Source organism: Pristis pectinata, chromosome 11 (assembly GCF_009764475.1).
Source record: "Pristis pectinata isolate sPriPec2 chromosome 11, sPriPec2.1.pri, whole genome shotgun sequence".
Taxonomy (NCBI): Eukaryota; Metazoa; Chordata; class Chondrichthyes; order Rhinopristiformes; family Pristidae; genus Pristis; species Pristis pectinata.
This window is the reverse complement of record NC_067415.1, coordinates 77,645,110-77,666,808: the sequence shown is the minus strand read 5'-3', so window position 1 is coordinate 77,666,808 and position 21,699 is coordinate 77,645,110. Positions and strand designations below refer to the sequence as shown.

The 21,699-nt window shown below is 42.7% G+C and overlaps 1 protein-coding gene across 1 annotated transcript in view; it reads left to right on the top strand.

The window, feature by feature from the left end:
• Positions 1 to 11,515: 11,515 nt before the first annotated feature.
• The window catches only part of uchl3 (ubiquitin carboxyl-terminal esterase L3 (ubiquitin thiolesterase)), a 34,687-nt gene continuing 24,503 nt past the window's right edge, over positions 11,516 to 21,699 (top strand). The window contains exons 1-2 of the mRNA XM_052026334.1: positions 11,516 to 11,644; positions 20,372 to 20,528. Of these exons, the coding sequence (XP_051882294.1) occupies positions 11,519 to 11,644; positions 20,372 to 20,528 (283 nt within the window). The 5' untranslated portion in view covers positions 11,516 to 11,518. The remainder of the gene's footprint in view (positions 11,645 to 20,371; positions 20,529 to 21,699) is intronic.

Below are 21,699 nucleotides of genomic sequence, written 5' to 3'. Positions count from 1 at the left end.
TCTCCGCGTTCCACACGATGTTGCAACGTTCCGTCGGGTGACGTAGGTGGGCGCGCGCCGGGATTCCCAGGCAGGCGGCTCCCGGCGATTGGCTGCTTCCCCCACCCCCTGCCCTCTGACCGCGCCGACCATCAGCAGCTTCTCAGGGAGTTGCACTGTTATGTCCAACCCTCCATCCACTTTAGCAACGATTAAAAAATGCAACCTCATTCCCTTGCCCTGCTGTATATGTCGCTGCTAGAGTCTTGCGTGCATTGGTTAAATGCATCAGAAGCTGCGACGAGTTTAAGTTCCTGTTGGGTGTCTATTTCTCCCCCATCTGTGTTGTGAGGAGTCTCTCAGAAATTAACCAGACGGAAGCGTGATTTGGAGGAGGAGAAGCGGCAGCAGTAGCAGCGCTGAAAGACTAAAGGCCTCATCAAATTGTACTAAAGAATGAATTGCCCACGCTGGTTACCGCTGGAAGCCAATCCTGATGTATGAGTCTTGTTTAGAAATAGGCGTGTCAAAACAGTTGCATTCTTTAAAATGAACGCTGTAAATTGCATTTGGCAGCTTTCTTTCATGTCGATTAATTCGTTTTTTTTCCCCCCATTCTTTTCCCCCAGGTCATGAACCAGGTGAGTTACTGGGACTGGAGAGGTTGTGAAGAAGTGTTGATCTGCTCTTGGCCGTCACTTCGGGAGAACTTGCCATCGAGATTGTAAAATGTGTGTTTTTCTTCTGTTCACGATGCTGGGATTGTTGGTGAATTCAGTAACTCTCAAAATGGGCGACAGTTATTTTAAGACCCTACAATGGTGTCAGGTTTACATTGCAGAATTTTCCACATGCCCTAAGTTTTTAGTGTGACTTTTTTTCTCTCTAATTGAATAGTGGCATTTCTTTTTGAAGATAGCGTAACTAATGTAGAAAATGCTAAGGTACTTCGGTCATTTACAAGTGAAACATCTGAGTCTTCGTTCTGCAAGGTGGAATGTTAAATGATAAGGCATTCGTAGTAATATTTATCAGTTTTCAGATTCTAAGAGGGTGTTACTCATGGGTGAAGTAACAAAATATAGCAGGAGCTGCTTTTCACTTGTCATCTACAGCACATTCCAATGTGACATCTAATTACTTGGTAACATGATTGTGGGGGGGAAAAAAGGTACTTTTTTTATGAAGATGTTTTAATCTTTCTTCAGATGCACATTAGGTTACACAATGACTTCTCTGCAGTTACCTCACCATTAGTTTGGGAGATGCATAGCATTGGGGTTCTTGGATTTGTTCCTCTGAGGTGCATACAATTTACCAACTCTGTAGTTAGTGGACGTGCACATCTAGAAGGGTGAATTGTCATGCACCTTTATTTTTGGACGACTGATAATGATCTGGATGATGATGTAACACCCTTGTCATTAAGACAATGAAATTGATGATCCATTCTTGCCAATCCCAGCAGGCTGTGGCTGAATCTGCTGGTTTATTTTAAAACCTTAAATATCTTCTTCCTCAAGACAATATTTAGATGTGAACAAGAGTCCTTTTACTCTCCTTCCAGTGCTGTGTTAGAACTGCATTTAAGAATTATGATGTTGCTTAGTAATTAAGGCTAATGGAGCTCAAATACAGACAGATTTATAATTTACTCCATCCAGACCACTGAGTGATTTTTTTTTAAGTTCACATGAACCATTGTGGACTATTTCTTTCACTCTCCCACTGGGATAATTGGTGCAGAAAAGGGGCAATGACAATGTCTGCAGAATTAATTTATGCTGAAAAATATTTTAAAATGACTGGAGTTTTTTTTCGTATTTCACTCTGAAATATTTTTCTTTTTGCCATTTCCCCCACCTCCTGACTCATCCCTGAGTTTTGATGTAAATCACCTTGTGAACATTATTCAAATGATCATCAGGACCATGTGAATCTGGGCAGTGATTTATTGGGAGACTGCTTTGTCACAAGGCAGATTTTTATAAAAGGATCCCATACAAAAGAAAAGAAACACTTCCATTAATATGATGCATTTCACTATTTCCCCTTGTAATTAACTCACAATAACTCAGTTGTGCTGAATGCAGTCACAACCGTACTATTGTGACTAACTTATGCCCAGCAAACTCCCTCCAGTAACAATGTAATTTGTGGCATAATGGTGCCAGGCAATGACAATCTCCAAGAAAAGAAAATCAGACTACCTAGTCTTGATATTCAATGGCATTGCCATTCAAAGTATTTCATCAACTTTTTTTTTTAACCATTCCCTCTTCCTCTACGTGCACTTCTAGCAGAGATTCTCAGATTTGTTTTTTTATGAGATGTGGGAATCGTGAGCATAGCCGGCAGTCAATGCCCATGTTTTAGTGGACAATTTCAAAAGCTTGCATTTTCTTTTGGCTCATATTCTATTCAACCTTGTTTACTATATTAGTAAATCTACTGTGGTATTGGCACCAAATGTAGTCTTACAGTTAAATGGGGAGGGACAACTCAACCACAAAACATGGATTGAATTAACTTCCTGCTTTCATCCTGTATTGTTTTGAGTATTTCCATTCCAAGTTCTAGCCTCTGCATTTATATGGGCCATCTATGTAAACAGTATAATTGCATCCTCCTGCCAGACTTGGTGCTGCTGTCATTTTACGCTCCACTGTGTTTGTGCTCCAGGTTCAGAGGTTATATGGTAATGCCATTGAATATCGAGGGTAGATAGGTTGACTCTCTATTGGAGATGGTCATTGCCGAGCACTATCATGCCATAAATTGCATTGAGGTTTGAGGGAGTTTGCTGTGTGTAAGTTGCTCACAACAGAATGGTCATAACTATATTACTGAACAAGTTTGACTCATTTTTGTGTCGAATACTTTTATACATTGTGAAATGCATCATATTAATGCAAGTGTTTTTCTTTGAGTTGCTTTTATTTTAAATAAAACTGCCTTGTAATATGGACTTTTTGCTTCTGATTCTGACCAGGACATTATGTCTGTGCCTCCCCTTCCTTTTAGTAGAGATTTGCCAGAAAGTCTTTTGATTTTTATTCTTTCTTTCCCCTGGACTCTGAGGAGATCTGTCTTGCACAGGGATTGCCAACTGCCTACAAGGCAATAACTCTACCACTCCCCCAATGCCATATAAGAGACTTCTCCAACTAGCATCAGAAGTGTCCCTCTGCCTTAATTCTGTAGTTCACTGCTTTGTAAACTGGAAGTTTGGAAGAAGTAATGAAAGAGTTAGGGTGTGGAGAAAAAAAATGTCAAAAATGTCCCAAAAGCCAAATCATAAGATTCCCATTCCTTGCTGCAATTAGCTGGGATCCTTTCCGAGTCTTAACTTTTTATGAACTCTCTTGAGTCCCAAGGATCCTAATGGATTGCTTTTTTTCTTAAAAAGCAAATCGGCACGTTCCTGCAGACTCAACACATTGGGTCGAGAGTCAGTGTTCCACATATGTGCAGATCAATGACCTTTCATGGTTTCTACTCAGCAAATTCCTATCTTATTACATAGTTTAAAAAGAATCAAATAAAGGATATTTATTAATGCAGACACATGATGAATCCCACTCTGTAAGAATACAATTGAATTGAGTTCACTTTTGGCTGTGGTCATTGAGCTGATGATGCAAATCCCTGTGGGTTTGTTAGAAACCCTTCATTCTGTTTTTCAAATGCTCTGAATTTTATGCTGGCCAGGGAGACAGTTACAGCTACAGGACAAAGATCTAGTTGGCTAAGTTTTTGCCTAATTGTTTTGTTAAATCTTAAGTGTCAAAACTTTTCAGGAGAAATAGTTAGAAGAGGACATTTAGGATAAGTCTAACCTCTCTGACAGTCCTTTGGGAATGATTATACTGTTGGTGATCTGTGCAAACATCTCAGTTCCGTCAGCTAGTTGGGATCTTGCAGCTTAGTTCATTGCTTTTTGATATATAGTAAATCCCTTCCCTGCAACTACTTCTGCTTTATTTTTGGAAGGTAATTGGTTTATTATTGTCATATGTACTGAGGTACAGTGAAAAGCTTTGTTTGCATGCCATCCAGATAGATCATTCCGTATACAAGTACACTGAGGTAGTACAAAAGGAAAAACAATAACAGAATCCAGAAATGGTGTTAAAGTTACAGAGAAGGTGTGGTGCAGATAGTGAAATAAAGTGCAAGGGCCATGATGAGGTAGATTGAAAGATCAGGAGTTCTTTATCATACAAGAGGTCCATTCAGGAGTCTTGTAACAACGGGATAGAAGCTGTCCTTGAGCCTAGTGGTTCATGTTCTCAAGCTTTTGTGTCTTTTGCCCGATGGAAGGAAGCAGAAGAGAGAATGATAGGGGTGGAAAGGGTCTGAGTGAATGCATTTGTGACAAACTGACCTTGCGGTGATGATGGGTGTACAAAGAGCTAATTACTTTTTTGATTACCCTGAGTTTGTTTATCATCTTGCTCATTGACCAATATTGGCTCCTGGTTAACATCTGCGATTGTAAACTTTTCTCTCCATTACTATCCCCTCCCTACATCAGTAATCTCTTCCAGCTCGGCTACCATCAGAGTTATCAAATTCTGGACTCCTGATTATCATTGAATTTGATCACTTCTTCCATTAGCTGGTCTTCCTTCAGCTGCCAAGGGCACATGTTCTGGAATACCCTCCCTAAACCCCTTGCGTCTTAACTCCTTGACCTAGGTTTAGCCTATTTGTCCAAAACCCACCTTGTGGAACCCTCAGATCTTGTTTAGTTGCACTCCAAGAAGATGCTTTAGGGTGTTTTGCTTTGTTGAAGGTGTTATGTAAATGCATATCATTAATAAATGTAAGATCTTTTGAGCTCTATGTTCCATACTGAATAAGATGATACTTGAATGCCAGTGATTAATTCTGATACTTTAAATAGATGTGTTCATTCTGTTGAAATTGAAACCCAAAACAGTTAAGTATTTCATTTTTAAATGCCACCCGGTCTTGCCTTGCCTTTTATTTGTGCAGGTGGTTTGGATAAACTATCTGTGGCCTTCAAATTTTCAGTGGGATCAAAAACTGTTTAAAAGCAGAAAAAGAAATTGCATTTAGAACATAGAACCTACAGCACAGTACAAGCCCTTTGGCCCACGATGTTGTGACGACACTTTCTCCTGCTCTAAGATTTATCTAACTCTTATCTCCCAGATAGCCCTCCATTTTTCTATCATTCATGTGCCTATCTAAGAGTCTCTTAAATGTCCCTAATGTATCTGCCCCCACAACCACTGCTGGCAGTGCGTTCCATGTACCCACTACTCTGTGTATTTTTTTAAAAAAACACATCTTACCTCTGACATCCCTGCCTATACCTTCCTCCAGTCACCTTAAAATTATGCCCCTTTGTGCTAGCCATTTTTGCCCTGGAAAAAAGTCTCTGACTGTCCACTCAATCTATGCCTCTTATCATCTTGTACACCTCTATCGAGTCACCTCTTATCCTCCTTCTTTCCAAAGAGAAAAGCCTTAGCTCACTCAACCTATCCTCATAAGACATGCTCTCCAATCCAGGCAACATCGTGGTAAATCTCCTCTGCACCCTCTAAAGCTTCCACATCCTTCCTATGATGAAGTGACCAGAACTGAACACAATATTCTAAGTGTGGTCTAACCAGAGTTCTATAGAGCTGCAACATTACCTGGTGACTCTTGAACTCAATACCCCAACCTACAACAACCTTCTACACTATCAACCTTCATGTCATCAGCAAACTTACTAACCCACCCTTCCACATCCTCATCCAAGTCATTGATAAAAATCACAAAGAGCAGGGGTCCCAGAACAGATTCCTGCGGAACACCACTGGTCACCAACCTCCAGGCAGAATATGCTCCATCTACCACCACCCTCTCTTCTATGGGCGAGCCAATTTTGAATCCATACAGCCAAGTTTCCCTGAATCCCATGCCTCCTGAATTTTCATGAGCCTTTCATGAGGAACCTTATCAAATGCTTTACCAAAATCCATATACACCACATCCACTGCTCTACCTTCATCAATGTGCTTTGTCACATCCTCAAAGAATTCAATCGGGCTCATGAGGCACGACCTGCCCCTCACAAAGCCATGCTGACTGTCCCTAATCAGCTTGTGCTTCTCCAAATGCCCATAAATCCTGTCTCTAAGAATCTTCTCCAGTAATTTGCTCACCACTGAAGTAAGCCTCACTGGTCTGTAATTCCCAGGGTTGTCCCTACTCCCCTTCTTAAAGGAACAACATTTGCCACCCTCCAATCATCTGGCACTACTCCTATGGCCAGTGAGGACACAAAGATCATTACCAAAGGCGCAGCAATTTCCTCCCTCACTTCCTGTAATAACCTTGGATATATCCCGTCAGGCCCGGTGACTTATCTATCCTAATGTTTTTCAAAAGTTCCAGCACATCATCTTTCCTCATGTTGACGTGCCCTAGCGTATCAGTCTGTTGTATACCATCCTCACAAATGTCAATGTCTCTCTCACTTGTGAATACTGAAGCAAAGTATTCATAAAGGACCTCCCCCACCTCTTCCGACTCCAGGCACACGTTTCCTCTCTTATCCCTTATCGGTCCTACACTCACTCTAATCATCCTATTCTTCACATACGTGTAGAATGCCTTAGGGCTTTCTTTAATCCTACTTGCCAAGGCCTCCTCATGCCCCCTTCTAGCTCTCCTGAGTCCATTCTTAAGTTCCCTCCTGGCTACCTTGTAACTCCAGAGCCCTGTCTGATCCTTGCTTTCTAAACCTTGGGTAAGCTTCTTTCTTCCTCTTGACAAGATATTGTACATCTCTTATCAACCATGGTTCCTTCACTCAACCATCCTTGCCCTGCCTCAGTGGGACAAACCTGTCCAGAAGCCCATGCAAGTACTCCCTAAATAACCTCCACATTTCCATTGTGCACTTCCCCAAGAACACCTGTTCCCAATTTATGCTCCCAAGTTCCTGCCTAATAGCATCATAATTCTCCCTCCCCCAACTAAATACTTTCCCTTATCATCTGCTCTTATCCCTCTCCAAGACTATGGTAAAGGTCAAGGAGTTATGGTCACTATCTCCAAAATCATCTCCCACCAGGAGACCTGAAACCTGATCAGGCTCATTGCCTAGTACCAGGTCCAGAATGTCCTCTCCAGTCAGCCTGTCACATACTGTGTCAGGAATCCGTCCTGGACACACCTAACAAACTCTGCCCCATCTATCCCCTTCAGACATTTTGCCCATTCCCATTTGAGACATTCTGATGGAAGATACAGATTCTAATATTGAATGCCACCCAGTTCTAGATGTTAATTGGTCATTCAACACACTGAGGGGGGAAAATCAAAAATATGCAGGTGCTGGAAATCTGAAATAGAAACAGAAAATGCTCATTAAGTAATGCAGCATCTTTGGACGGGAAAAAAAGAGTTACCTTTTCAGGTGAAAACCCTTCATCAAAACTGGAAAATCAATAAAGTTTAAGTTGTAGAGGATGGGTGGGGGATGGATAAAGCAAAAGAAATATTTTGGATAAGGTGAGGTCAGGGTTGTCTGGCTGATCCCATTGTGTGCCAGGCTGGCTGGTTGAGGGCAACGAGAGAAAGTGAGAGAGGGAAAATAAAGGGACTTGTAAATGATGTGAAATGCATGGAAGAGTTGTTGTTGAAACCTGAAACTAAAAGGAGAATGCTGAAAATGCCCAGCAGATTTGGCAGTGTTTATGGAAAGAGGAAAACTGAGGTAATATTATAGATGGATAACCTTGCTGGAGAAGTGATCAGCTCTGACATAAAGCAAGCTATCTGAAATTGTTGAATTCTATATTGAATCCAGAAGACTGTGACGTACGCAAAAGGAAGATGAGGTGTTCTTCAAGCTTCTGTTGGTGTCATTGGAACAGTGCGGGAGGCTACAGACAGAGGTCAGAGTGGGATGGAAATGAAAGTGGCGGGCAACTTGAAGTTCAGGGTTGCCTCTGTGGACTGAACGCAGGTATTCAGCCAGTCTATGGTTTCTCCAGTGTGGAGGAGACCACATTGCGAATACCAAGCACAGTGCACTGGGGGGGAAGAAGTCCAAGTGAATTACTGGATTACCGGGAAGAAATATTTGGGTCCATGCAAGTAGGGGTGGGGATATGAAAGCACAGTATTGCCTCTCGTGCAGTGGTATGGGAAAGTACCATGCGAAGGTGGAGTTAGGCAGAGATGGGAAATCAGGGCAAGAAATTGTGAAGGGAATGATCCTTTTGGAATGCTGTAAAAGGAGGAGTGGGGGAGATGTATCTGGTGGTGCACCTGCATTCAGTCTGAAGGGCTTACCCTGAGTTTCCAATTGCCTGTCACTTTAATTCTCCTTCCACTCCTACTCTGACCTCTCTGACTTACTGCACTGTTTCACTGAGATCTAACATAAGTTTGAAGAACAGTCCCTCGTGTTCCACCTGGCATTGCCTCATTTCCACCTTTGGAGCAATATCACATTCAACAATTTCTCTCAACTTGCTTTCTCTGTATATCAGAACTATCCAGCTATGCTGTGAGGCTGTCAAACCGTATGCCTGATCTTCTGGGCATTTTCAACATTCTCCTTTTGTTTTCAGATTTTGGTAATGGTTCTGACTTGCATTTGTGGCTTTGTTTGTGCTCTTGCTCTCTCTGCCTCTTGCTTCATTTATCAAACAGACGACTCCGGATACAGCAGGATCACTTGGACAATCCTACTCTACCAGAAAGCTCTGCTCTATCCATCCTTTCCCTGTTCCGATGAAGGGTCTTTGACCTGGAATGTTAGATCTTTCTCTCTCCACGACTCCCTGACCTGCTGAATGTTTCCAGCATTATTTCACATGGGAGACTTCTTGGTTTGAGAACGTCCACCACTAATTCTGGGTCACACCAGTCTCTAAAATCAACAGGTGGCTAGGGTTGTATGTATGCCATTAAGGGAATTTTGAGACAAAAGTTGTGGACGACGCATCTGGGCATTAACACTGTCAGCAGCACAGTCGTTTCATCTACAAGCACCAGGTGGCAGTGCTAACCCATGACTTCCATGCCATGTTGGACTAACAACAAAAGCAGATTTTAAATAGATTTTCCCATATCTCCTGTTTTGTTTTGTCCTCCATCATCCAAAGATTTTTTCCTCTTGGCCTTGAATGGATTTGGGCCTGGCATTACAGTTCGGCAGCATAGGGAATTCCAAAAGTGTACAGTCCTTGGCCTAAAGTGGTCTAAATGCCCAACCCCTTTGTATAGTCAACATTCATTAATCCGGCATGCTCAGCACTGGAAGATTTCCTAAACTATTGGATGCTACTTATATTAAAAGTCCAATTAACTTTTAATTCACTTTTATGATGTTACACGTTAGAATAATACATTTTCCAGTGACCCTGGTAAGTTTAAAGGGAGTGCTGGAAACTAAGTCTGGGTAAGTTTCAAAGGGGTGTGGGAAACAGAACCAGGTAAGTTTAAAGTGAGTGTGGGTATCAGAGCCCAGTGAGTCCGTTGCTAAACCGTCACAATATCCAGATGGCTGGATACAGGATTATCAAAATTTCACTGCATTAAGACTCTGCCCTTTTTTTTCCCCACTCCCTGTACCAGGCTGTCCAGCCTGAGGAAGTGTCCTCTTGGCTAAGTGTCCTCTTAGCATCCAGTGTATAAAACCCACTTAGAATTAGGCAGTGTCAACTTTTTATTCTGTTTGAAGCCTAAATGAAAATTGAGAAGATTCGGGAAACTAAAGGTAAGTGGTGATTTGTCACAGTTGTTAACAGCCTCAGAAGTTAGAATAAAAATGGCATCTTTGGCTTGAAGTCTGGTGACTCTTTAAAGAAAGAAACCTTGGTACTTGTCCTTTTTCAAGTGAATGACACTAAGGTTAAAAGATTTTGGCCTTGGCTCATTCTTGCTTGAGCCAGAAAGTTGTGGGTTCTGGGGCAGCTCACCAACAAGTTGCATTTGTACGGCGCACATAGTGCAGAAAATATCTCCAAGGTGCTTCACAGAAGCGTCAGAATCTGACACCAAGACACACAAGGAAATAGTAGGGCAGATGAGCAAAAGCTTGGTTAAAAAGGTTGAATTTTATAGAGCATCATCAGGGATAGAAAAGGTGAAAGGACATAAGAAGTGGGAGCAGGAATAAATCATTTTGTCTTGATTCACCATTGTGCATGGTTAATGCTAACCTTCTACCACAATGCCATTTTCCTACCCTCTCCCTTATACAGGCGGTCCCCAGGTTATGACAGGTTTCCATTCCTGAGAACTGTTCATAATCCAAACTGTTTGTCAGTCAGATATGAATAGCAACACTGTGTGGGAGAGCGAGCAGGCATGGGGAGAGCAGCCCCTTTACTGATTCAGTGAGTGAGTCTGCTCAGCTCTCCTGGCCTGGGGGGAGGGGGGGGTGGTGGGGGAAGAGAAGGCACGTGGAAATGCCCCATTCTCACCCGGCAGAAGATACCTGACAGCTGGAAAATCCATCCCCATCATCCAGCTAGTTTCCCAAATGTTCGTTTGTACACACGTGCTGTCCATAAATCGGGCTTTCATAACCTGGGGAGGACCTGTATCCCTCCTAATATCTGGAAATTTATCAACTTGTTTTGAATGCAATCATTGACTGAGTCTCCACAGCTTTCTGAGGGTTCATTGGAGGGTATTCCAGAGCATGGTGCCTAGGTATGGCAACCATCAGTGGAAGATTGAATCTTGGTAATCAGGAGGTTGCGGTTGGAGCATGGTTGTCCTGGAGGGGTGTAGTGTTGGAGGATGTATCCAAGCTCGGGAAGGATGAGGCTATGGAGGGGTCTGAGTACAAAACCCAGGCAGTGCTGAGGAATGCGCAGCATTGGAGATGCCATCCTTCAGGTGAAACATTACATGAAGCCTGCCATTTATCTTCTGGGGAGGATATAAAAGATCATTTCAAAGAAGTGCAAGCAAGTTCTTCACAGTATCCCAGCCAGTATTTATCCCTTAACCAACACGGGGTTATTTGGGGGTTATGATGTGGTTAATGGGAGCTTGCTGCACCCAAATTGGCTGCCATCTTTCCACCATGACAAAGGTAACTGCACATTACTCTTGAGATGTACCTGCAGCTGTGATGTTTTCTCAAAACTATTCTTTGTTGCCCAAAGAATTTTGGGGTGGTTCAGCATATTCCCATGTGTGTGGACTTCATTCTATTTCACTGCTTTTGCATTCAAAACTGGTCAATTCGTTTCCGGATATTTGCAGGATAGAGCAGGAAAATGGTGTTGAGGTAGAAGATCGGCCTTGACTGTGCAGAATGGTGAATCAGGCCCAAGCGACCAGGTGGTCCATTCCTGCTCCTGTTTGTTGCATCCTTGAAGATGCTTAGTTAAAATCAATCTCTTTAACCAAATATTTGGTCATCTTCCCTCATGTTGCCTCGTGTGCCCTCTGTGGTCTTGTTATGTTCATAATTGTGTGCATGATGAATGTATGATGAAGGGTTCACCTGTGGAACTGACCCAAGGCATTTTCCTACCAGTTCATGCAGCAGCTCGGATTGCTTCCCAGTTGGCAGTTCGGCGATGTCTTTGGAATGGATCCTGAACTTCTCAGCTTGGTGCCAAGGCCTGTCTGCTCGATTCTTCTGCTCTTCCCCGTCACAGAAAAGGTACCGTTACAAAATGAGTAGTAAGTTCACTAACCGAAAATGTGGGGCTTTTGAAATGAGGCGCACTCATGTATTATATATTCCTCCAATTGTGTGGACCTGAGTTTTTCCTGCTCGTCTTTCTTAATTGTTGTTTTTTTATCTTCTGCTTTGTAATCGGGGAGAATTTTATTTGGAAGGTCAGCAAAATTCTGAATCTCAAACTGGTGTTAAGCAGTTGGTAGTGTAGCGGTTAGTGTAACACTGTTACAGCGCCAGGACCCAGGTTCAATTCTGGCCACTGTCTGTAAAGAGTTTGTACGTTCTCCCTGTGTCTGCATGGGGTTTCCTCTGGGTGCTCCGGTTTCCTCCCACATTCCAAAGGCTTATGGGTTAGGAAGTTGTGGGCATGCTATGTTGGCACCGGAAGTGTGGCGACACTTGGGGACTGCCCCCAGAACATTCTATGCAAAAGATGCATTTCACTGTGGGTTTTGATATACGTGTGACTTATAAAGACATCTTTTAAAAAAAATTTAGCATTAAAATGTGACCAGGTGCCCCGTTTTATTGGAGAAACAAGAGACTGCAAATGCTGGAATCTGGAGCAACAATCTGCTGGAGGATCTGGTCGACGATCTGAAACTGCTTGACCCACTGAGTTCCTCCAGCAAATTGTTTGTTGCTCTGTTTTATCGATTCTTCTCTTCAGCCTTTCTGCGTACAGATAGCAGTTGGTGTTGAGATACAGGGCCAAAAACCACTTTATTTTTAGTATCAGTGTGGAAGAGTCCTGATGCAGTGTTCCTACCTGAAACGTCGACAATTCCTTCCCTCCCACAGATGCTGCTTGACCCGCTGAGTTCCTCCAGCAGTTTGAATGTTGCAGGTTGCCCTTTGCAAGTTACTGTCTTCCTCACTCCTGCACTGCAGTAGGCAAAGATGTGCAGGAGGGCAGTTGCCAGCATGTCTAACCTCTGCACTGCCACTGGACTCAATGCTGAGTTGAGGGGCCAGATACATCCGCATCTGGCCACTGCTGTGTATAGCAGAACCCCATTTATTTAAATAGGAGAGCCAAACTGGATTGAAAAGGTTAAGCGATTTATTTCTTCCTTCACTTTACCTGATTTATAAAATTAAAAATGATTTTAAATTGTTCCATTAAATCTATTTCAACTGTTTTTAAATGTCTCTGATTATTAGAGACATTTCAAAAGATTGGAGTAGGCTGTTGGCAACTCAAAAGACCATCGTTGTGGTCTGGGAGTTGGGCCTGATGATCCCTTTTCTGCGGCCTAGTCGGTCCTGGGATAACTGCTGCCTCAAGTCCTGAAGTTCGATTAGATGTGTAGAGCCACAAATGGTTGGAGTTGGTTTATTATTGTTGCATGTACCAAGGTACAGTGAAAAACTTATCTTGCATACTGTTCATACAGATCAATTTATTACACAGTGCATTGAGGTAGTATAAGGTAAAACAATAACAGAATGCTGAATGAAGTGTAACAGCTACAGAGAAAGTGTAGTGCCGGTAGACAATAAGGTGCAAGGTCACATTGAGGTAGACTGTGAGGTCAAGAGTCGATCTTATCGTACTAGGGGACCGTTCAATTGTCTTATAGCGGTGAGATAGAAGCTGTTCTTGAGCCTGGTGGTACGTGTTTTCAGGCTTTTGTATCTTCTGCCCATTGGGAGAGGGGAGGAGAGAGAATGTCTGGGGTGGGTGGGCTCTTTGATTATGCTGCTCGCTATACAGAGGCAGCAAGAAATATAGACAATCCGTGGAGGGGAGGCTGGTTTCTGTGACGTGCTGAGCTGTGTCCACAATTCTCTGCAGTTTCTTGTGGTCACGCGCAGGGCAGTTGCCATACCAAGCCATGATTCATCTGGATAGGATGGTTTCTATGGTGTATCGATAAAAATTGGTGAGGGTCGTCAAGGACATGCCAAACTTCTTTAGCCTTCTGAGGAAGTAGAGGTACTGGTGAGCTTTCTTGGCCATGGCGTCTACGTGGTTGGACCAGGACAGGCTGTTGATGATGTTCACTCCTCGGAACTTGAAGTTCTCAACCCTCTCGACCTCAGCATCGTTGATGTAAACAGGAGCATGTGCACCGTCCCCCTTCCTGAAGTCAATGACCAGTTGTTTCGTTTTGCTGACATTGAGGGAAAGGTTGTTATGATACCATGTCACTAAGCTCTCCATCTCCTTCCTGTACTCTGACTCATCATTGTTTGGGATATGGCCACGATGGTGGTATCTTCCGCAAACTTGTAGATGGAATTAGAGCAGAATCTGTCCACACGGTTATGAGTGTATATGGAGTCAGGTCGGGGGCTGAGGACACAGCCTCGTGGGGCACCAGTGTTGGGGATAATCATGGCGGAGGTGTTGCTGCCTATCCTTTGCCCTGGTGGTGGGTAAGCTCGAGATGTGGGCTGAGTCAGGCATGGTCCAGTCTATTCCTTTCTTTGGATGGATGACGATTGTACAGTGGACAGTACAAAGGAGAATCTTTGGGTCACCCATTGTAGAGCATCATGATTGCTGCGGTTAATACCATCTTGCACAAATCAAAGACCGATCCTGACCTCTCTATGCTAAATACAACACTCACTGCACCAAAGTGTGTCTCCACAGATTCCCCTTTCCAACTCTGAGGCTGATTTTGTGAAGCAAAGTGCCTCGGTTTCCTCTTGCCCCTAGTTGCAGGATGCAGTGCAAGGAAGGATGGCCCATCTTAGTCCGACTTCTGAAGCTGTCTGACAGGAGAATGATGTAATTGGTTTATTACTGTCACATGTACTGAGAAAAGGTGAAAAACTTTGTTTTGCATGCCATCCATGCAGATCATTTCAAAACATAAGTACATTGAGGTAATACAGGGACGTGGAGAAGGGAGAATGTCTGGGGTGGGAGGGGTCTTTGATTTTGATGGCTGCTTTTCCAAGGCAGTGGGAAGTGTAGACAGAGTCCATGGATGTAAGGCTGGTTTTCGTAATGGACTGAGCTATGTCCACGACTCTCTGCAATTTCTTGCGGTCTTGCCCAGAGACATTGCCATACCAAGCTGTGGTACATCCAGTTAGAGGCATCATAGAAAGCATCCTATAAAAACTGGTGAGGGTCAACAGGGACATGCTGAATTTCCTTAGCCTTCGGAGGAAGAAGAGGCGCTGGTGAGCTTTCTTGGCTGTAGCGTCTACGTGGTTGGACCAGGACAAGCTATTGGTGATGTTTACACCTAAGAACTTGAAGCTCTCGACCATCTCTGCCTCAGCATACAGGAGCATGTGCTGCACCCTGCTTCGTGAAGTCAATGGCCAGCTCTTTTGTTTTGCTGACTTTGAGGGAAAGGTTGTTATCATGACACCAGGCTCTCTATTCCCTTCCCATACTCCATCTGGTCATTATTTGAGATCCAGCCCACCACAGTTGTGTCATCTGCGAACTTATAGGTGGAGTTAGAGCAGAATCTGGCCATGCTGTCTTGAGTGTTTAGGGAGTAAAGTAGGGGGCTGGGATGCAGCCTTGTGGGGCGCCAGTGTTGAGAATAATCGTGGTGGAGGTGTTGTTGCCTATCTTTGCTGATTGTGGTTTGAAATGTGAAGCAGAGCATATGATGGCCAACTGATTCTCTCAAGCTCTTCATTGGCCTCTTCCTTCATTAGTCCCCAACATCAACATGGTGAGAAGATGCATCCACTTTTTGTGTAGTATTGCTTGCACTGTTATGTTATAACCACTCTGCTTACTTTAAGACAAAGTTAAAATGATTTATGAAAACTCTTGAGTATTACTTTCCCTGTATTATTGTTTCTTACCAGCATCACCACTTCCTCACCTCCTTCCTTGCTCTGTCTCGTTATTGAACCATTATATGCTGAATACCCTTCTTAACCTGTTGACCCCATCCCACCTCCAACACTTCTGCACTCTTCTAATTCTGTCTCTTGAGCATCCCTGAATTTAATTGCCCCAACAGAAGTACCCATACTTTCTGTAGCTGACCCCTGAGCTCTGAACTTCTCTTCCTGAACAGTCCACTTTTTGTCTCTCCATTAAGATGCTCTGTAAAACAAGTCTCCTTGGCCAAACTTTTAGTTTATTGTCGTACTGTCTCCTTGTGTGGCCTATGGCCATTTTATTTTGTTTGATAAAGCACCTTGCATTAAAGATGCCTCACAAATGAAAGTTGATGATGAATGAAACTTGTTTAAAGAGGTGTTATGGGAAAGCAAAATGGAATTTGAAATAGAGTTAAGAACTGTTGGTAATTATAAAAGAGGAAAGAATGAAGATTTAATTTTGACAACGTTACACGTTGGGTTGTGTGAACTTGTTTGCAGTCTTTCTTTGAACACAAAGGCAGGTCATGGGCTTTTGTCTTCTGTTGTTTAAATTGTAAGTTTAAGCCAGAAATTAGTCTGTAATATTTACATGTTGTGTCAAAAGCAGAACGTTTTTAGAACATTGAGGATCTATCAGCGATGTTTATGAAACTATAGGAAGATTATAGGTTTGGGAGGTCCCTAATATATACGTTTTAAGTCTTGTTGATGTCCTTGAGTTCGCTGTTGATTTGTTGAGGGGCTGTCTGGCTCCACACTCATTAAACTTATGTGGAAAAACTTGGTCCTTCAACACATCTGGAACTTGCCCTCCCAGACAGTTTAAATGCTGAAACTGTCTACATATTTTGATGTGTTCCAATTTTTTTCTCTCTCCAAACCCTCTATTTCAGGTAATCAACATCCATCAGACTGATTGATGCAGGATGTATATTACTGAACAACATGAACAAACTTCCTGGCAATTTTCCTTTTGTTCTCTTTTCCTTCAGAGCACATCCTAATTTGCATGTGTAGATCCTGAATAATTGTATCATTTGATTTTAAATGAGCAATTTTTGAAATTTGCTCTGATAAAATTGGTTTAAACCATTTAACCTCTTTCAGAATTGATATTTCAAGAGACCATTATGATATTCATTGAACTTCCTACTCCAGTGTAGCAATGAGAACAGATAAATTGCTTGCCCCTACCTCTGGCTCAACCACACAGGCAGGTATACCACAAAGATATGTAAAATATTAACAAACACTTCCAGCATATATGCACACACTGATACAGATCCACCGTGTCCATGTTTGCCACATACATGTATCATATACATTTGCCTGTTCACTGCTATCCTTGCAGTTACCTACCTCCACCGCTTTTCCAATTTGCCCATCTTCCTACAAATGTGAAGATCAGTTCTGACAAAGGCTCTTTGAGCTGAAACATTAACTGTTTCTCTTTTTCCACGGATCTTTCCAATGCTCTGTTTTTGTTTAACAAAAAATGTCCTGTGTCCTGGGGTATTCATTTCCCACTCTGTCTTTTTGCAGTCACGTCTGTTATGACTTTTATCTCCATGTGAGCAAGTGATATGATTATTTTGTTCAGAATGAATGATTACGTTCGCTGGGGAGCTTTTACCTTTCCGAGATGTTTGGTGTGAGAAAGTAACCATTCAGTCTCTTTGTGTAACCTGTGTTTATGGCTTTATTTGGGTATGTACGCTCAATATATGGTAATGTCAACAATGACATTCTTGTGGCAAGTCAACCTGCCTGCATTGACATTTTCTTGATCTGAACTCTTAGCCTTTGTCCACATGGTTTTCTGGATTTGAAATGTGCCTAATTTTAATTATTGAGTGAAATATCTAATTTGGCCTTAACCATATAGAAGATGTGGCTCGTGCAAAACTATTGGTTGAGATTAGACCAGGTATTTTTGTTATTGTGTTGAGAAGCAGGGCTTTAATTTGGAAGAGTACGTTCACTGTGGGCTGTTAAAACTGTGCCTAGTTTTCCACCTAAAATGACGTCTAGTTACCTCTGGTGACATCTGCACAGTTTACTGTGTAGGCATGGTTGCACAGCGATCTACAGTATGTGCAAGATCACTTCTTTCCAACCACACCTCCCCCAACTTCTCTGATGCAGAATTTTTTTCAGAGAATCGAGTGCAAGGTGGCCATTTTCCTGGCACTTTGGAAGAGTGATTCATTTAATTGCACTTCCCTCTGGCCCACAAATGAGATGACCCACTGGCCAAGTTTACCTGCCCTATCCTTGTTTGGAAACCCGGGAAATGTAACAATATTTAGTTGTTCTGTAATCATGGACACGGAGCTACTGAAAATCACAGCTTTCTTCTGGCAGTAGATTTGGGCAGGTTGGATACCACATGACTAGGGTCATGGTGAGGGTCAGGGTTTAGATCCGATACTGTTTGGTGGCAGGGCACAGCTTGGTAATGGTTTAGATGGGCAATCCAGCTTTTGGTTAACTGCAGGTGTCTGGATCCTGGTTTGGCTTATCAGACTTGTGTCAGGTCTGTACACAACACATCCATGTTGAATTGTAGGGTCATCCTGCTCCACTTACAGCCCTAAATAGAAATTACTAGAATCATTTGAGAGACTTGTTTTAGTTCGATGATGGAATCCCCCATTATTAACATCGTAAAGACTACCATTGACCAGGAGACTTGGTGGGACCAGTCACATAAATACTCTGACTACAAGAGCAAGTCAGAGGCTGGGTATCCTGTGATAAATGACACTGGTCCCAACACCTCAAAGCCTTTCCACTGTCTAAAGAGATCAGGTCAGGAGTGTGATGGGATATTCCGTACTTGCCTGGATGAGTGCAGCTCCAGCTATGCTTGAAGCTCAGTGCTGTCCAGGACAAATATACTTGACTGGTACCCCATCCAGCACCCTCAGTGATACCGACACTATGGCTGCGGTGTGTGCCATCCTCAAAATGCATTGCAGTTACTTACCTAGGCTACTCCCAACAGCAGCTGCCAAGCCTGCAACCTCTCCCACAGAGTTTCAGAGAAGCACAAGGACAGCAAGCACCTGGAGAAGCCGCCTCCTGCAGTTTTTCCTCCAAATCGCAAACCATACTGTTCTGGAAATATATTGCCGTTCCTCCATCGTTACAGGGTCTAAATCCTAGAACCCTCCCCAATACCCCCATGGGGCCACATTCACTCAGAAGGATGACACCAGTTTAAAAAGGCAGCTTGCCTGGAGAGTAGTTATTCATTGGCGATGAGAAGTGCTCAACCCAGTGATTTCCCACTTAGTGAAAACAGAAATAAAGTTTAAAAATTATCAACTACTTCACTGTACTAGGAGGAAATGTGAACAAAATCATAAAATTCATCATTTAAACTGGTGCAAGTCTGCTGCAGGTAAGTACGGAACACAGAAGTCTGGTGATGAGTGTATGAGGCAAAGATTCCATTTGAAGATTGTTTTACAATCCCCTTAGTTAATCGCTTTATCACCACTTCTCTTTAAACTTCTTTTAACCAACATTTCACTTACCCACATAAGTGTCTTATGGCATACCTCGGTGTCACGATTTGTCCACTGATGCTCCCATGCAGCGGCTTGAGATCTTCTATTGGATTAAGAAGACCATATGAAATCCAAGATGTTATTGGCAGTCACACTTTGCATGTTTTTTTTTGTAAATTTGCAGCTTTCAGATTCTTGGAAAGGAAAACAAGACTGTTCATCAAGATCGATCTGCCTTAGCAGAACAATAAATTATTTTTAATTTGAAGGGATGAAATGGAGTAAGCAAAGAGGGTATGCACTGAATCAGGGGTACTTCCTAAGCTCAGCCCACAGTGAGTGGTCTTGAATCCTTGTTATGACAAATAGGATGTGGGAGACCAGCCTTCAGTGACTGGGAATAGCCAAGTCCACAGGTAATAAAGAAATGGATAATGGTTTTGGTAGCAGATGGATGATGAACCTACCAGACTTTGTAATTTGGGATTAGGTCTGATCAAACCTCAAGTCTTCAGCCAGATCAGAGAAGGGATGGAGGGGAAAGAAAAAGCTATGATAATTGTTGTCCTGCTAACAAGCCACTCATTCCACTATGTGTAAAGGAAGCAGTGTGTTGAGTAAATATTCCTCTGGTTCTTGTTGAATGCAAGAGGGAACATGAGCTATGCAATGATTTTTTTTATTTAGCCTTTGTTATGCTTGAGGCAATAGGAATTTATTGTTTAGAATATTAACTGTGGGAACAAGTTGCGTGACATTATTTGTGAATTGGGCTGCAAGAGGATTACAGTGAAAGATGATTAAATGTGGAAGCACTTGCAAAAATCAAAGTAACAGCAGACTTCTCTTCCAACTCAATTTTCTATAATTTGCCAACATCAAGCCTGTCCTTCAAATGAGATGCTAAGCAGGTATACTACAAATGGGAGTAGGTAACTCAAATTGCTGGTAAGTTCTCTCTGGTGTCCTGGGCAACATTCATCCCTTGGGCAACACCGCTTAAAACAAATTATCTGGGCATTACCACGTTATTCTTTCTGGGAGCTTGCTGTGCATGAGTTGGGTGCCACATTTCAATGCTGATCATACTGCAAAAAGTACTTCATTGGCAGAGTTGACGCACAAAGTGAAACCTATAAAAGATCTGAGACTTTTTTTGGATCTTATCTCATTATCTGTTGTTTTTCCTATGTTGTATCCTTGGTCGTAACTGGTACATCCTGAAAGGAATGTGCAAGAGACAACCTTGCCTTCTGCAGACCAAAGACAAGGAGTTGCAAGCGGCAAACAGAAGTAAACATTTTTTTATTTGATTTGCAAATGGAAGCATGTATTTTGGCAGCAAGTGGCTCATGATTCTTTTTATTTCTCTCTTCAGTATGAAACCTTCAAACAAGCGGAGGAAGCCAACATAAAAGCTGAAGGGCAAAAAGTCAATCCACACGTTTATTTCATGAAACAAACCATCAATAATGCCTGTGGGACTATTGGACTTATACATGCACTGGCAAACAATCAGGATAAATTGGAGTTTGGTGAGTGTTTGTGAGCAACAGTTACATTTGAGTTCAAGAAGAGTGCAAGCCTCGTCCATTGCGGGCATGTCTTATCACTTTTCTCCCTTTTGTGTATGTTCTTGACACTCAATCTGTGTACGTGGATTTTAGTTACCAGAAGTCAGAATAGGACTGAAGAAAGGGGAAAGTGGGTACAAAGAAAGCACCTATTAAAAAAAAATCACAACAGAAGCAAAGACTGGACCTAATCAGTCAACAATTCAATCAATAATAAACAAAACTAAGCCTTTTTCTTTTTAGTTGCTGCTTGGATTTTGTAATAAGTTGCAGATTTACAACAGGAGAAAGGCTGGTTACAATAGCAACTTGTATGCTATAGTTCCTTTTTAATGCAACTAGATTCTTCAGTGGAGCATTTTCAAAAAAATGATATGGGTCAACAATTAAATACTCGGTCAATGATGTGGGTTTGAAGCAAAGTGTTAAAGCAGTGACAAGGGTGAGGGGCAGAGAGATCAGGGAGGGACATTTCAGAGAAGGAATTGGAAGCTGAAGGCACCAGCTCCAGTGGTAGAGCAATTACATTCGCAAATAGTACAGTAAAACTCTGATCAATCTGCTGCACAGTCATTTGGAAATCCTGATAATTTGGCATCTGGCTCACCAGGTTCTGCACTCCTTGAAACTTGCCAGGTTCACTAAAATGTTACTGTGTAACATCCTCTTTCTGAGAAAAAAAGAATTAAAGGCAGAGAGACCTTGGGGTGCAAGTCCATGGCTCATTGAAAGTGGCTACACGGGTAGATAAGGTGGTTAAGAGGGCTTATTGGAAAGCTTGCTTTCATTAATCGAGGTATTGCGTATAGGAGTCAAGAAGTTATGATGTATCTCTGTGGAACTCTGGTTAGGCCACATCTAGAGTACAGGAAGTCCCCGACTTACAAACTGACCTTTATGGTCAGTTTGTAAGCGGGCCTGGCCCCCGATCCTACCACGGCGGCGTTACACCTTCTTTGGCCCAACTCCGGGCCTAGTGCGTATGTGCAGCTGGGGCCCTGCGCGGCCACAATCCCCCGGCTCAACTGCGCATGCGCGGCCGCGATCCCCAGGCCAATTCCACATGCGCGGACACTGTTCCGAGTTACATACAAAATCGGGTTACGAACGGTCTCAAAAACGGAACTCATTC